At 34.3% G+C, this 17,858-nt stretch overlaps 1 protein-coding gene across 8 annotated transcripts in view; it reads right to left on the minus strand.

The window, feature by feature from the left end:
* Window positions 1-3,279: 3,279 nt before the first annotated feature.
* LOC113394834 (brain tumor protein) overlaps window positions 3,280-17,858 on the minus strand; it is a 465,726-nt gene continuing 451,147 nt past the window's right edge. For all 8 annotated transcript variants that reach the window (XM_026632266.2, XM_026632268.2, XM_026632260.2 and 5 more), the window contains one exon: window positions 3,280-16,777. In XM_026632266.2, coding sequence (XP_026488051.1) covers window positions 14,221-16,758 — 2,538 coding nt within the window. In that variant the 5' untranslated portion in view covers window positions 16,759-16,777 and the 3' untranslated portion in view covers window positions 3,280-14,220. The remainder of the gene's footprint in view (window positions 16,778-17,858) is intronic.

The raw sequence follows: 17,858 nt of genomic DNA on the forward strand, positions 1-17,858 counted from the left end.
ATGTGCGGTGACCGACCAATTCATTCAATGTCCTTAGGTTGGTATACTAATGGTAATAATACTAGAAGGTTGGCAAGATTGGAAAATATAAACATATATTTTTTTTAATGGACATATTAGTTATCAAACCTGGCATTGTCGAAATATTATGTTAGGTTCATTATAAATATAATTTTTACATCATTAATATTTATTTTACCAACCGGTTGGCACAACTAAAAGCCATTTAACTAAGGCTTGAATTTAGCACACAACCGTCACATTCCATTTTACCCCTTCGAGGCGTGAATTTAAAAAAATAACCTATTCCATTCCCCGGACTGATAGAAGAACTAAGTTCAGTATATACATATGCGTCTGTAACTGAACTACTAAACTGCAGGACCGATTAAAATTAAATTTTGTGTGTATATTTCAGAGAGACTCTGACTTTGGAAGATGGCGATGCGATCAGGAAGTAAATAAAATTCTAATTGACCCTGGACGAAGTTGGGACTTAGAGCTATCTATTTGTTCTTGGGACTTAAAGGGACTGAAGTAATAACATCCATATATATTTGTTTACTTTTTATTAATTTATAGAAACATTTTTAATCTGTTCAAGAAGTGCTCTACACTTGAGGACACGGTTGGGTTTTTATTTCACCGCGCTGGTCCAATGCGTGTTGCTGGACAAGTTATACGATTTGCAGTTGTGCTTGTCAATGTATGAACTCGTAATCGTCGATAATAATACCCGAGTTGTAACCACTGGGCCTTCAATGTACACATATTTGTCTGTCTGTCGCAAATAGCAACACGTAGCAATGCTATATTCCGGTGAGCTAGTGTAACTACAGGAACACGGTACATAACATCTTAGATCCACTAAGGAATGGTTAATATTTCTTAAAGCGCCAATGTGCAGTGTTGGAGGCAGTTTGTGTTTTGTTTTCATTTCAATTATTATCATCAAAATAATCTTACAAAGAATATAATATAATTATTTTAAACAGAGCCATATTCGTTTACATAACGAGTTAAACTGATTATGTTAAAGATAGGCATACGAAGCCGGAATAGGAGGGCCGTTTAAAAATAATATACGTCTAAATTTACCTTTTCTAGCGTTATTGTTATACATTAGATAGAGCCGATTATTTTAAGCTTAGACGGGTAAAAAGGTCTTTGTTCAAATTAAATAATCATATCTCATTTAGGAATTAAAGGGACTACGGGAATAGTAATAACATCCATGCATAGGTACGGGTATTATTATTATGTAAATCACTTTATGAGTAGTATATTCTGTAATTGTAACCGAAATGGACCAGTGGTACACGTGAGCACATAATTGCAATAAAACCTACTGATTTTGTGTTTGTTAATCTCGTGCGATAATGTAAAACATTGTAAGGAAAATCTGTAAGAAATGTATGCACTAAACCGCATCGCAGTAGTTTGGCTTTTTATATAAAACTCATAATAAATCAGATTTTATTAAAATATGCCCTTTCAGACACTTTTAAATCGTCATTTATGAAGGTTAATTTCAATGTAAGGTTACCGACAGTAATCTCTGTAGTTATTCTTGACGGACTGCGAGAGTGTGAAAATTAAATTATAAAAATAAGTATATAAAAGTAATAATAAATGTTCAATATGTATATAGCTTAAATTATCGCTTTCTTAAGTTTATATATAAATTGCAGGCTTGGTGTATATATAATACTGTTTATGGTAGCTAAGAAGCATCTATGTCCTTTCTTGGAGTTTAAGCTTGCTTCATACCAAATTTCATCAAATTACTTGGTGGTAAGGCTTTGTGCAAGCTCGTCTGGGTAGATACCACCCACTCATCAAATATACTACCGCCAAACAACAATACTCAACATCGTTGTGCTCCGGTTTGAAGGCTGAGTGAGCTAGTGTAACTACAGAACTACTACAACTACACAAGGGACATCTTAATTCCTAAGGTTGGTGGCGCATTGGTGATGTAAGGAATGTTTAATATTTCTTACAGCACCATTGTCTATCGGCGGTGGTGGCCTCTTACCATCAGGTGACCCATATCGTCGTCAGCCAATCCATACCACAAAAAAAAATTCAGTTCAGTGCTGTGGCCGTGAAAGAACAACAGACAGACAAACAGAGTTAATTCTGCATTTATATTAGTGCAGATATATTACAGTAAAAAAAAAAAATATTTTTTTATAAATCGATTCAGCACTTTCTTTTCCTTATTGGAATTATTGAATAGAAATGATATACAACAATGTTAGGAAGTCTATTTCGTAGAAAGACAATCTTGGATATCTATCCACAGTTTTGCGAATATCTTGATCCTTACCCGTAGTCATTAATACTTTGCTAGACAAACACTGACTCCTCACGTGTTTACTTTCGTGTGCATAATTCATCTCGACGTAGACTGCCACCAAACCGCCGCCGTGTATACTAATTCGCATTGAAGCAGCATGGTGAAATAATCTCCAAACCTTCTCCGCAAGAATACTACTATAATATAATATAATTATATAATAGTACTCCGCAATGAGACGTTTACAGGGACGTTTCACTTATTGGTAGTTATTTGTGCAAGTCTGTCTGGGTACCACTAACTTATCATATGATTGTAGTTAGTATTGCTGTTTAAAAATTAATTGAACCAATGTAATAATGACAGTTACCAATGTTGGCGCATTGGCGATGCAATGGTTGGTTAAAATTTCTTTCAGCGTCAATGTCTATGGGCAGTCGTACCACATACCATCAGGTGGGCTATGTGCCCGTCCATACACATATACTATGAAGAGAACACTAAAGAGTCGCGCGCGAAACTTCGCGTTTATTTAAAAGATTTTGTCGGAATTTCGAGACCTATTGGTATTATTTTGATTTAATTTCATTTTAAACCGCATTCATCTACATTCCGAAATTATGAAGCCAATGAAATTTTTAATGTCAAATAGTATAAATTAGTTCAGTTGGAATTGGACTTTGTCGATAACAATTGACTTTAATTTTGTTTACGTTTTTCATACAGCTGTAGTACCGGTATCTAACCGGCCAGTTTTTCCGCTCTCTAACATTAATTCTAATAAATTTAGTAAATTGCAATTATGAATCCTATTTAATATTCTGCACATCTACGGCTGGAGCTCTTCAAAATGAGACCATAACCAGAATTTTTCATGTTCAGCTATCGACACATGACCACTGAGACAAAAATCGGTCTACGCTATTAATATATAAGATATTATAAAAACGCCTGAAGGATTGAAAATGAAACGAACGTTTTCAAACCACTTTCTTTATTTCGTGTTCATCATTTTAATACAACATACAAGTAAATTTATCATCAGATATTATTCATCAATTCTTAATCACTAACTTAATTATTACCAGAATAACAAATATTTAAGAGTATTTAATGTCTTCATTCCCTAAATGCAATGGTTACAGGGGAATGGAATAATGAAAATGTATGTATAATGTCCAATCCACACAAGTACATATACAAAACAAATGTCGTAACAAAAATATTAGTCGAAACTATTTTTATGGAATGTTCAGAAAATATCAATTCCAAAGCTTTAAATGATTGGAAAGTAATGTTAAACTAACACTATGTCGAGTCATCTGACAGATACCTCGTGTACAAATATTTTGATTGTTATTCCATCGTTCAGAAGTTATCTTAACTTATTAGTTGGTAATCGTTTTAGTTTCTGACGATGCATGAATCGAGTGTATCATGCTATTAAAGCGTATTCGATATTCAGTTCAGAAGTTATTAATCAAATACGGTTCACGTGTAATAATAATTTACGAAGTATTTAAATGGTGTATAAATTTGATACATTTATCATGCGTTTTAATTCCGCATCTTTACAAATAAATCATCTTCAATTCGACGTCATCTTGCATAGAGTTCATGTATACAGACATATTAGTCGCTAGCACAAAATCAAATACATAAATGTTAATGAGATATCTCACAGCTGACTCAACAATATAAATAAATTAATAGTACACCATAAAATTAAAAACACAAACGCAAATACACACGGGAACAGTCAAATCAACTAAGATTGGAAGTTTTAAATTATCATCTAATTCTATTTAAACAAAACCTTAATATTATGCTGTTTTATTAAAAAAACAAACGAAATCGTAGTTTCTAACAGAGCAATCGTATTCACTTACATAAATATTGATCACGTCAATTAAATATTAAAATTAAACGACACAAACATTTTAATTAAAGTAACATGACTGTTATTTGCTATTCTTGGTGAATTTTAACGACGTGATCTTCTTTCAGATAATAAAGTAAGTACAGTCAGTGTTCTGAATATAATTAAACGTTCAGCTGTAATTGGACCACTAGAACTCGTTATGAAAAGTTTTAAACGAATATATTAAATTAAACGAGATATTAAAAACGAAATCAGATATTCATAATTTCAGTGATTGAAAATATTAACTCATTGATTATATTTAAATATAATTAAAATAAAACATTCCCAGCAGAGGTAAAGCGATTTACCATATAAATCATTTCTCTACTTTGTATTTTCAAAACACAATATTATGAAGTATTTGAATGGTATTGAATAATAACATACAATTATAATGATATTAGTATCCAGTGGTCCAATTAACATCATAACTAAAGCCCAAAGGGCTACGTAATTGAGGAAAGGAATACACATTAAATAGTGTCAAAGTACATGACTAGAGACAGAAGCATCAAAAAAACTTCGAGAAAACAATGTTTTTATATCCTAAATTATAAAATTACCAATACATACACCAGACTTAAACTTAAGACCTGTAGCGATAGAAAGTCGAATTGTATTTCGATGATACGACAAACGGTAAAATCACAGACCACGATTGCTTAAGGGATTTTACTTTCGTTGGAAATATCTGTCGCTACAAGGTCACCTTCGCTGACTAGCTTTGTAAATATAATAAATTATTAAAAAATAAATATCAATAAATTAGAATTTAACAATTCAAGACACGAAGTCGTTTTTTTTTCTTTTGTTTCAATTTAAATCGATAATGAATTAGTAACATTTAATGTTAAATAAGACGTGCTATATAAAAGTGGCGGTCGATGTGATGAGATGTGCATTAAAGGCGGAAACAGGTGATTTTATTTGGTACAAGGACCGGCAGAATTGTCGAATACAATCTAATGTAACGTGAACACTAAACAACTAAATCATTTGCCACGATGCGTCTCTAGCCTTCGAACACTTCCATCCATTAGTCACAAAATATTAGTATCTCTTCGTTTACAATCTCGAATTGTTCAAGGTCTCAAACGATCTTCTGCAAGGAGACTAATCGTGGCAACGATGTATTACCACACGTTAAATTTAAATCCTACACAGATATAAACCTTAAGTATCGATTAGCATTCAAGTTCATCATGAAAAAATATATCATTGGAAATATTTTTCAACTTCTCTCCTTAATCTCAAACCACGCAAGAACAACTTAATTATGCATGTGACAACCGATTTTATATAACTACACGATTATCCCTAACAACGCTTTGGCAACAAATATTATTTTTCTTTTTTTTTTCCATCAATTTCAACAGTAACGTCCACATACATGGAGTCAACATTACCACGGGTTATTTAAATTTTTCACCAATCTTTCATCGTATATTTTTACCATCGTCGTTGGAAATAGAAGACAGAAAGATGTCGACAAAGGACGTAGACGATACGTCAGCGGCACCAGTTGACAAAATCAACTACCATTTTTCAAAATTTGGCCAACGATTCCCTATATTCTCTACCAGATTGAATTTGTCAACTGTTGTCGTTTCAGTGAAATAATAGTTAAATAACCAATGAAAAACAATCGTAAAGGATTAAGTTGTATTTCTTTTTATTTTTTTTTTTTATTTTTATTTTCTGTGATCAGTCTTAAAATTGAGTCATACAATCTAAGTAAGAGATGATGAAACCTTAAAATTACCTTAAGTCATCGCTAGGCCAGATCTAACACGGAATATGCGTGAGGTTTCACTGGTAAACTGTACTTGAAGAGGACGAATATTACAAGAATACAAAAGTATAGAGGAGTACGGTGCAGGCGACAATTTATTGTACCATAGTTTATTTCTCTTGTTAATTCATTTTTCACAGTAATCATTACGATCTTTAACTTATTTGGTATAAACTGTGTCCACGATATCCGTACCAATTATATTTGGAAATAGGAAAGATTAACTTTCTAAGGAAAAGGCTTCTCCACTAGTAAGGCTCTGGGGGAAACTAATTATACCATCCTTAATACATACATTATTGGTTTTAGAGTAATCAACATTGAATAGTTCTTTTATAATTATCTTAAGACTAAAGAGTACAAAAAATAAAGGAAATATTACGAATATGAAAAACAACAAGTTATCAGCGAATATTATCGCATCTCTTATAAGAACAACATCGTTTTTGTTACAGTAACATTAATTGTATTATCCACACTTATGAAGTAGAGATGAAAACAGGTCATCAAGACGATGATACTCAACAAGTCCGCGATTCTCGTTTGGACTTCGAAAACGACTCCTTTAATTTATGGAGCATCTCCTCGAGTTTCCATTGCCGTTTCCCTTTGATTATCCTCAATGTATCAAAAATATCTGCTAAAACAGCCCTTTCCCTTAGAGAAAAACTCGGTAGAGTATTTTGAACAGTCTCGAAGTAACTAATGTCAACAATTATCAAATGTTGGGGATATGCACGAATCGAAATCAACGACTAACGTTACAAGGATGTATTTAAGCGATACCTACATAGAACGCTACGGCAACATCTATTCTATACACGGTTACTACCAGTTACAAAGATTATATTATCACTTACCTTACGAATGGTATTCATGGATTATGATTGTGAAACATAGAAGTACTTAAGTCTGTACAAAATTCAAATGAGTTTTCACATATTCTTTTTTTTTTTTTTAATTCAAGGAGTAAAACATCCTTTCAAATATAAGGCCACGGCGCAATATGGTGTTACAGTAGTTCATATAGTAAAGATTACTGAATTATTTTTACCTTTTACATGTCATTATTCTAATGACGGGCCTTATGTACATTGAAGCTCTTAGTGCTTGTTCTCGCGAATCGCTCGATTCGGACACCGCTGTGTTGGTAATGATTGTGTGCGGAATTTAAGTTTGAAGTATTAGTGTCGAGTCCTATCCTAAGGTGATAACATTATTCGAGAGCATGGGGCGAGATCTAATTACGATACATTCGTAAAAAATATCGTGACAGACTGTCCAAAGCTCAGTGTCTTAACAACTAATCTAACATAGACAATGCATTATCTAAAAATACACACTACACCGTACGCTAAGTAGGATATAATATAAGTTTAGTTCATCATAAGCATTGTGTTTTTATTATATTTTGGCAGGATGGCATTAATTATGTGTGTAAAATCGATTTATGTGTGGACAATTTAAGCATCGTATGGCTAAGTTTAAATTTAAGTGCATACACATATTACGATAACATTAAATTATCTAAAAGCGACTTTCTTTGGCGACTAGCTTCAATGAGAAAGATTCCAAATTATCTATACGCCCTCGTACAATAACTTCGCCTAACACTCGCTTAGCAACATATCCTAACGAAACCCGAATTTGGACTACCAATTTAGTCTATTACAAATGACACCACTTAGTGGATGATATGTCAAGCTTCATCGCGTGAAACCATTTATCTATTAAACCTTTAATTTTTAACATGTGAAAAGTGCCCTTATATTGTCAGTAGATCAAACATCGCCTTTATTTACACTTCACTAACCGTAGCCGCTCTCGTCCATATACCATTTAATATTTAGAAATATTACATTGATATGTCATTTGCTACACCGTCGCCAACCCACGCAGTTTCATTTGGAATCTTTCCGTGTATAAAAACTTTATCGTTAACTAAAATCACACACTTACAATTATACATATTAAATTACCTAACACACTTTGACAAATGAAACGTGAAATGGAACGTGACGACACATCCAAATGCCTCCTTCTGTTGCACACGCAAACGTAAGTTCGAGCGACATAACCAATGAGAAAAATGATCGCAACACAAATAAGTTGCGTCCTACAGTCCGCTATGAAACAAGAAGGAGCGCAAAACGGAAATAAAAGTTTACATAAATATTACATCTAAATTCAATAATTTAGTAGAATCAATATAATTTAAAACACCTTAAAAATCCCAAACTTTCGATTTTTTTTTTTTATCATTACTGGGAAAATAAATACTATTATTTGCAAACTTCTCAACTAACATAAGCGATCGTAAAATATTTTTATTTTTACAATAAAATGTATCATAAATTCAAACGTGAGTTAATCAAAACATTCAGCGTAGTTATCTTTGAGGATGGATGGTTTGTGCTCATATGTGCTTTGTTACTTTCACCTTAAATTACAACAATCACAATTTAGACAATTTGCGTATAAACGGAATCAAATATAACCTTCGAGGCCTACAAGTGCCCCGAGCCCCGCGTCACGTGGACGCAGCTCTGTTCCGCTTTACACTATGCCCAAAATTTTTTTTTAAAACTCAACATCAGTCGTTAAATGCAGTGAAATCATCGAATGCATCACATTTAAGAAAATATCTCAAAAATTAAGTGAAACACCAACGTTCTGTGCACAATTCACTAAATTATATATCAATTAGCGAATCAATGAAATTCAACAATGATAGAACATCGCTTAATATAATTTCTTAGAAGCGATGATAGAAAATATTGTAAATTATCAAAATTCAATGAGAAAACTAATGCAATTCCTGAGCAATTGATCGCATTTGCGGTCGTCTCGGTACATTCAGTGACACGACCTCCGAAGTCACTAAAGCTAAGTAGAAGAATAACTCTGATTCCTGACGTCGACTTGGAACGAATCGTATCGTCGGCGGAATCACTGGATGTACGAATAACTATAATAGATCAGTTTATAAACGAACGTTGAAGCGACAATGCTATTTACAAATCCGTTCAATACACGTCAACGTATCGTTAAGTTCTATAAAATTCAACGACGCTCTACTAAGTAATATAATTATTGACCAAATCGTCAACCACATACAATCTGACAAGCTAACATTGATACATTACTTCTACCAGGATGAATACGTTAACAGGTGAATTTAATAACTGTTATGAAATTATCGAATTCAAACAATATTTTAAGAGTAATAGCTATCGATATGGTTAATGTTATATTCTTAAAAAATCTAATCCATTCGAATTCGGATTTCATTTTAGCTTCAACATATCAAGCCTTGTCCAACCATGTGCAATTCTCGCTTATACAGCTTTTATTATATACCTTCGATCCTAAATAACTTGTTAGAAATATCTATCGTCGAATTTTCATTATAAAAATACACAGTTTATCACGTTCGTCAATTTTTCAAATCATCTATTCGAACATAACCATCTTACACGTCCCGGCATCCCTTAAATCTAAAGGTTACGACTACCGACGTAGTTAATCTAAATGTATTTACATTTTATACACTTCCTGCGTATCGTGGCTGAGTAATTTCGTTTAACCAAAGACTGTCTGATGGGGCTACGTAAAAGCTTGAAATTTCATCAATGATCAGTGCCGACCACTAGGACTAACTGATAATCAGCGATCCGTGACCGTTTCATCCCTCACATAGAAATACGTATCTGTAAAGTCGGAGGTTCTAAAGGGATCGAAAATTCACAATTAGGCCTTCTAATAATTGCTATACCGATATTCGATACCATAGGCAAGGCAAGAAGATGAGGTTCAATGAAATTGGGGTCAGAAACAGCAGCAGGTAAATCGACCGGTTATAAAGTTGAAACTTATTGTGAAACAGCCAATGTTGATAACGTTAACAAACGATTCGTTGATGATTTACTCAGATATAAAAAAATGAAACAATTGTATGACATGTCTTAATTTTAATCTTAAGAAATTTGCTGAGTATAAAATTATAAACGATCTTCGTAAGCCTAAGTCGTGCTTACGTTTACTAATAGGTGCTAGTAAGTAGTAAAATGTTCCCTAGAGTAATTGACTTGGAAATAGTGGTTTTTTTTTTTTTGGTTAGCGATTCATTTGTAACCTTAGAAGCAGTGCTGCTGAAGGGAAATGGAGTATTGGATCCGTTAAGTCTAAATCGGTTTCGTTATCTACACTCGTAGAAAAGTAAAGCTTAGTCGGGATATTATTTACTTATTTTAGAATACAATAGATCTTAAACTCGTAGAATTATAGCCTACATTCATAAGAATATGTAGTTTAAAGATATCGTGTAAAATAAAGTATAGTCTACCGCCCAATTCACTGAGGCTCTGCGCCATTGAGTGCTGATTCGAATTTCAAAGTTTAATCTATTACGTGAATTATGAAGCATTTTCATGTACTGTGCAATTAAAATACTACTAGAGGAGCAAATTTAAGATGGGTGCTTCTCTAAGTGTGTAACGATTAATTCTAAAGCAATACTTACAAATTTCATGCCAACGTTTGTTCCCCAACACCAACTGTTTTAAATGAGTCTTATTAAGATGCACACACACATGAATCCAAAAATGTACATAACACACACTCATAAGACCTATGACCACACTCGTTTGTGCTAAAGAATCTATTAGAAATTCGTTACCGAATAGTATGACTGAATCTATATCCAGTGATTTACGTGCTTTGAAGTTATTTCTTTTATCGAGAGCTTTCAACTTTAAGGCACAATCAGTTTTAGGCGTTCGTTATGAGATTCGACAGCACAAACTCTTTGTTTCATTCGGTCGAAACTAGTTTAGTTTAAGTAAATTAGTTACGACCGAGTAAGAATGCTATAATACTACTCGGGCAAATAAAAAGAAAAATAAATAAAAAATAAAATAAAACACACAGTAAAACTGCAAAGAACTGGTATTATTATAAAAAAGCAATTATACAACAAAAATAATTCAAAACAAAACGACGTACATTAATTTAAAGAACAATTGTTTATACAAATAATTAAAAAAAATATAATAATTATAACAACAAACATCGACAAAATATATTTAAAGACAAAACATGTTTCAATTTTAATCAGTCCTCAAGCTTTAGAAATGCAATTTTAAGAATGAATTGTTTTAATACAAAATCATATTAATTATTATATTATGCGAAATAAAAAAAAGTTAATTGTGAATGTAAATTAAATTGTAAATTAAACAAAACTTAATCACCCGTTCGGGTCAATTAAATATTCATTGCTGTCAAATATAATAAAAAATTTAAATACAACTGATTATACAGATTTACTATTAATTTGAAAGGAGCAGTTGTCATAATTCGCATATCCTTACATAGAATTTCATACACTATACTATAGGTACTTAAAATAAATATAATACGGTGAAAAATTTTTTTCATTTAAGTAGAAGCGTATGTTTTAACCAAAATTGTACATTCGATAAAATCACGTTATTTAATTTCGTAGCGAATGACATTCTGGAGATGGGGTTTAAGCCCCGAGGTTTCTAGCGTAACGTCAGATTTTGGGGGCGATAAACTTTTATCGAACGATTCGTTAAATCACTTAACAACCTCAGTGTAAGGTATCGCGCTAACATTCATGCGCCCAAAAAATCTGAAGTAAAGCACTGCGATTGCAAAAAATAAATTCAATAATATTACAGCTTACAAACAGTTTATTGTAACATCACAGTAGATTAAGTGAAATAAAATGTTTTATCCGATCTTAAAAAAGATAATAATTTACTAGGAACAGAGCAGTCTATACATAAAATCATTGGCGAGTCATCACTGAAATTTGGATACTAACGACTGGATAATAAAGTCTACTTCACCTAATCTAGTGTATATTATTTAATGGATAATCATGTCGAAAACACGTCAATACGATTGGCGGCTGAGCGCACCGTGGGTTGCAAAGTGCAGAAAAATTATATTAATTCATAAAGGTAGTTTGATCTTTGTCGTTCTAGGGTTAGTGCAAATATGTCGACATCGAAGTTTCTAGACGCTTTTATAAATAATAATGAAGCAGTTATTTCATGTATCGTGTAAATTGATTGAATATTCGTTTAAGTACGTCGTACTATCTTGCACTAACGAGTAGAACCGGTGAAACCGTAGTATATATTGGGTTTGTTTACTTATGATTAAATTTAATAAATCAGCAGTTTATGTTACATATTTACAAACAACACTAAATATCACTTATTAAATCACAACATGGTTTTATGGCACATGTTAAGCAGGTATTGCAAACGAACAAGTGGTGCAGACAGACGCGATCATCTTTTGACGTGTTTTCAAAGCATTCTCGTGTAAACATAAAAAAAAAAGATAATTTATTTAGGAGCATAGGAATATCACCACATTGTAACGCATAAACTAAATGATAAACTTATGCAGATCAATAATTAAAAAATGGATCTACGATCCCGGAGCAGCGGATCGCTTCAGATCTTTTATTGTCATAGATTCAGAAAAAAAAAAATACTAAAAATCATTATTCACTAAGAAAATCAAAACTAATGAAATCGAACTAAAATAATTCTGCTAACACACTCAAACACACGGTAATGTAATAAAAAAATAATAATAAAAATAGCATAATATTCATAAAATACAAAGATAGTAAACGTTAGACATGCACCGTATAATACTACTGCTACAAAAATAAAGTTGTTTTCATATAAAAAATATCTTACCAGAATAACAAATTGTATAATTATTTTGTATACCGAGCAAGCTTTAATACTCCAGTAAGTAGCATAACGCAGTTCGCGCAAGCGCATGGTGCTCCACCTTCTTAAAATCTCAGAAAAAAATATCAGTAATAAAAAAATTCTAGCGAGACGACCATTTGCTAAAGTGCTCTACTAGTTACTACCGTGTCCAATTACTAGTAAAAAAAACATTCAAATACGTACTAAGATTTGTATAAAAAACGAATAATATTATTATCAACCAAAAGTTACTAATCGTTAAAATAAAACAACGAAATTGAGGAATTATGGGGCCGTGGGCTCTCAGTGACTAGGCGGTAATGACGTCAACGGTCGAGATAGAGAAAACTGTCTTCCAACAATTATCCAATAATCCATGAAAAAACTACAATCGCTATTACGTACTCTAAAATGCTTTATAATACTCAAGGTTATCTTTAGTCAAAAGACCGGCGTAAATTAAAAAAAAAAAAAAAACTTTTGAAACTGACTGAGGTCTATAAAACATTTTCGATCACTGCCATCTTGTGATGCTGAATGTAATTTGGTTTTCGAGTCAACAATCAGGCTTTAGTAACGTCTACTAAGAGGCCTATCGTTGCACATGCCTAAGGAACGCCGCAGTCAACTTTGTCATTGATAAAACCCCTAACATCACATTTCCATAAATTTTGTAACTACATTAAAAGGGGTAGTAACTAAAGATTGTCCATATTAGCTCAATCAATTTAACACTTATCTAATAATAATGTAACAACTTCTTACTTAGTTTCATAATCATGTTTCCATCGACACAGAATAAGTGCTAATTAAAAACAGGAAGTGCCATTGTGCCGAAGAATATACTTAAAACTAACAACAATACCGCTCGATGCTCTCTTATTACAATAAAATCACACGCTTAACGCCTAACAATTTTTAAGTAATAATAGTTAAAATATTGGTCCAACAAATGGGCTAAATAATACAAACGCCCTTAATATTCATCCCTAATTTAACGATGTGGGATATGAAAAAATATTATTCAATAGATCAAAAAATGATAAGGGTCGAGAACCTTTCGTTTTACTGGATTGAACCAACGGAATAATCTCTATTCTTCAAATAGGTACTCATATAACAATGTCAATACTACAACTAATCTCATTACAGTTTCGTTTACAAATAATGCATTCAGAGATCTCACGCCGAAATATTAGAGGATTGCCATAGATAGTCTTTTGATCACATCGAGACAGCCGCAATCTGAGACGCACTCGCACTTACAAAACCTTGTAGTTCCATTTGTCAGTATCGTCACTTCACCTATTTAAAAATTGACACAAATGGCCAGAACCGTTAAACGTCGTAGTAAGTTAGTTATTTATGTCTTAAAGTGTCGATTTTTTGGCTTAAAGTTCGTCGGTCAATTCGATCTTCTGTGGTCAGATCGTGTGGCTCACATACCTATAGGCGGAACTTGTACATAGCGATAGATGTATAGCCGATAATCTTTGCTGGCGAGCACGACGGAGCCATCATCCATTAGTGCTACGTCGAAGCACTGTGCGTGTTTCACTTTGCTCTCCAATGCCGACACGAGTTGACCGTCTTGCGTAAATATCGTTAGGTTGAAGTTGTTATGGTTGTCAGCAATTAAAATTTCGCCAGATGCGTTAATGCCCACTCCAATTGGGTAGTTAGTAACTCCTTCCCCGCCAATCTGGCGTAAGTAAATACCTTCATAATTGAAGACTTTGACGCAGTGCGCTCGGTTGTCACTAATAAATATTTCTTGTTTATCGTTGACAACGACTCCATTAGGAAATTCAAGATGCTTAGAGCAGCCAAACTTCTGAAGAACATTACCGACCTGATCGAAGATGATAACGCGCATAACTTTGCATTCTACAACTACGATTCTTCCTTTGTTATCGACTGTCACACCACGTGGATGTTGAAGAATGTTTGCGCCGAATTTTCGTACGAATTGGCCATATTGATTATAAATTTGAATTTGATGCGTCGGGGACCTTTCAGTCACGATGATGTCTCCTGAAGTGCGCACTACTGCAACTCTATTCGGGTATAGAAGTTGACCATCACGTTTGCCGCATTCGCCAAATTGGAATTTAAAACGTCCTTCCTTGTCAAATATTTGAATTCTGTGGTTATTGGTGTCGGCAACGATGATATCATTTTGTGCATTAACTGCAACACCGCTTGGTTCAGTAAACTGACCTTCCATAACGCCAAATTCACCAAATTTGCAGTGATAGATCATTTTTTGACGTTTTATTTGTGATTTCGGCGGGAAAATGGCAGTGGAAATCAACTTGTTCGTCAAATCAAGAATAGGATCGGTGTGCGAGGCAGTTGTAAGCGAGTAAGGATCATTATTAGCTGGTGGGAAAAGAGAGTCACATCCACCGTTTGACCATTTTTCATAGGGATTAATTCCATTCAGATTAATATCTCCAATAGCTGTGGAGAACGGACCGAGCGTATTGGCACTGTTAAATCTCTTTGAGATGATGTTTGAATCGAATGGAGAAGTTGATTGGCTAGTGGGGCCAAGCAATCCATTTGTGTAGGGTCGATCTAAAACACCGTTCAGGCCTGTAGGTAGGTGTATGCCACCATTTAAGCTGCCAGAACTTCCATTAACACTGCTGCTACTTGAAGACGATCCTCCGTTTAGCAGTAATCCGTTCGTGGGGCGCGCAATAGGAGGTTGTTTAGTAGGACCCACATTCGCTTCAGAACTTGAACGCACATATCCAAAAGTGTTTCTGACACCAACTTGTATCGCTTGGTAATTGGAAACGAATTCCAGTTCACATGCAGTTTGAACACTCTGTTCCGGGTTAGTGCTCATTAACGACTGCAATTTTGTGTCTAAGAGTTTTCTAAACATTAAAATTTCAGCGATGTTTGCACATTTTGTCAGTCGCTCGACGAAGTCGCATGTTTGATAAATTTTGTCAACCGTCTCTTGAGCTTTTTGCCCAACAACGGTAAGGGCAATTTGTTTCGTTGAGAATACACTTTCGAGTTCCTTTAGTAACTCTTGCTTACGCTCTTCTAACATAGAGCGATAGAATTGGAACGTGTCGTTTATTTCATTTTGAGCTTTGTGATACTGTACTTGTAATTTTCCCGCAGCATGTTCTACGGTTTTGACAACGTGCCTTATTTCAGTAGCTCGAGTTTTGGCTTCGTTAACAGCTTGTTGCATCAGTTCTAACTGCTTAGGGCCGGCGTCTGATAAATGTTCACAATCGTGTAAAGCTGCCGGATGTTCGATAATGGTGCACTCTTTGCAAACCGGCACGGAGCAAGTACGGCAGAAATATTTAAGGATGTCATTTTTGTGTCTCGGACAAAATGCTGTTTTGTCTCCGCTCGTTGTAAGTGTGGAGCCAAGCATCCCTTTATCGTCTTTTAAGTCCGTGAAGGCGAGCACACGGTGGCCTTCAAAACAATGCATGAATTGGTGTGCCATGACGCAATTTGGACAAAGGAAATTCGCACAATCAACACAACGCGCTACTGCGTCAGATTCCTTGGATTTACAGCCGGTGCAACGGGCTGAAGGAGAGTTAGTTTGGCGAGCTGTTGGCAGAAGATCAGCGTCCTGCTCTACAGCCGCGGCGATGACGAGGTTCGTTAATAGTCCAGGTATACCAGCAGGCGGTAGTTGGCTGTCTACACGACAAGTAACACAAGTAACTTTATCGGGGTGGGTTTGTTCCCTTTCCAGGCACCCACGGCAGAATGTGTGAAAACAGTTGAGTACTTTGGGGTCGACAAATGTCTCTCGGCAGATTGCACAGGTGGTGTCGAGGCCGTCGAATTCACGAAGGTCACATACGGCGGAGTCACTCGCAGGAGGCGAGGATCCGCTCAAAGTCAAGGGCGATAAGGAGCCACGCTCCAGCGAACCTATAGAGTTGGCACCGGGCAGCGACTCAAGGGACGGGGTGCGTGAGGCCATCTTCAGGAAACCGGCATCCCTGGAAAGAGAAACAATACTTGTTAAATATATATTTAAGATAATAAGATAAAAATGAGGCGAATGTCGTGATAAAATCGTTTGCGTAAAAAATAAATGCCAAACATAGCTAGCACTTAACACCACACGATAATATAACTCAAATCATTTTTCAACATCAACGAAACATGGCTGCTATATAAATACGATACGTAAAGATATGATACCATTTCGCTACAAGTTCGAGAGCTTATTACAGCATACAAAGAGGAAATAAGTAATATTTCGAGGTAGATAGTCTCCGAGCGTTAAGGAAAAATAGGATCTTAAATATATTGTGGGGAAGGTTGCGAGGAATAAATGTGTTAGGTATTTTGTAAGTGTGAATTTGCCCGTGGACTCCCAAAATGTTTAAGATATATTATGTATCCCTTAATGTAGAAAAAGTTAATCAGTGGTGTTGTAATAAAAGTAAACTTTTAATTTAATATACGTTGTACCCCGCCCCCCGCCCTCCTATAAATATGGAAAAGGCCTTTAAGACGTTCGAATTTTGAAATCTATCGTATGATGTAAAGTTGGGAGAAAGATATTTCTTCTTAAAAGGAAGTCACTTGTATCAAACCCCGAACGGTGATATCTCGTAGAATCGAGATGAAGTTACCCGTACTCGTATTACGAACATTATTTATAAAAATTCTTTTGATGTGCTTTTTCTTTTACACGTAAAAGTCTACTCTTTAGGGAATATGAAACTACTTTAATACTTCTCCGAGCGAAAGGAAAAATATTGTAAGTAGGCCAGGGCAACGATAAAATTTACTTGTAAATAAATTTCATAACTTATTAATAATTACATTTAAAAATATTTACCAATCCAAGAAGTATAAAATGTAAAAGGCATATATATTATCCTGAATAAATAGGTTACGAACAATATCTAAGAACTACATATTTATTTTGTTTAGAATGAACGTCCGTTTAAAGTTTAATAAATCGAAATAACTGTATTACGTGCAGCATCATAATTGAATTACGGTTCAGCATAGAGGTAAATTATTTTTGCTGTCACCCGTAAGTGACACGACGTAAATGCATTTCAG

The sequence above is a fragment of the Vanessa tameamea genome, chromosome 22 (assembly GCF_037043105.1).
Source record: "Vanessa tameamea isolate UH-Manoa-2023 chromosome 22, ilVanTame1 primary haplotype, whole genome shotgun sequence".
NCBI classification, from domain to species: Eukaryota; Metazoa; Arthropoda; class Insecta; order Lepidoptera; family Nymphalidae; genus Vanessa; species Vanessa tameamea.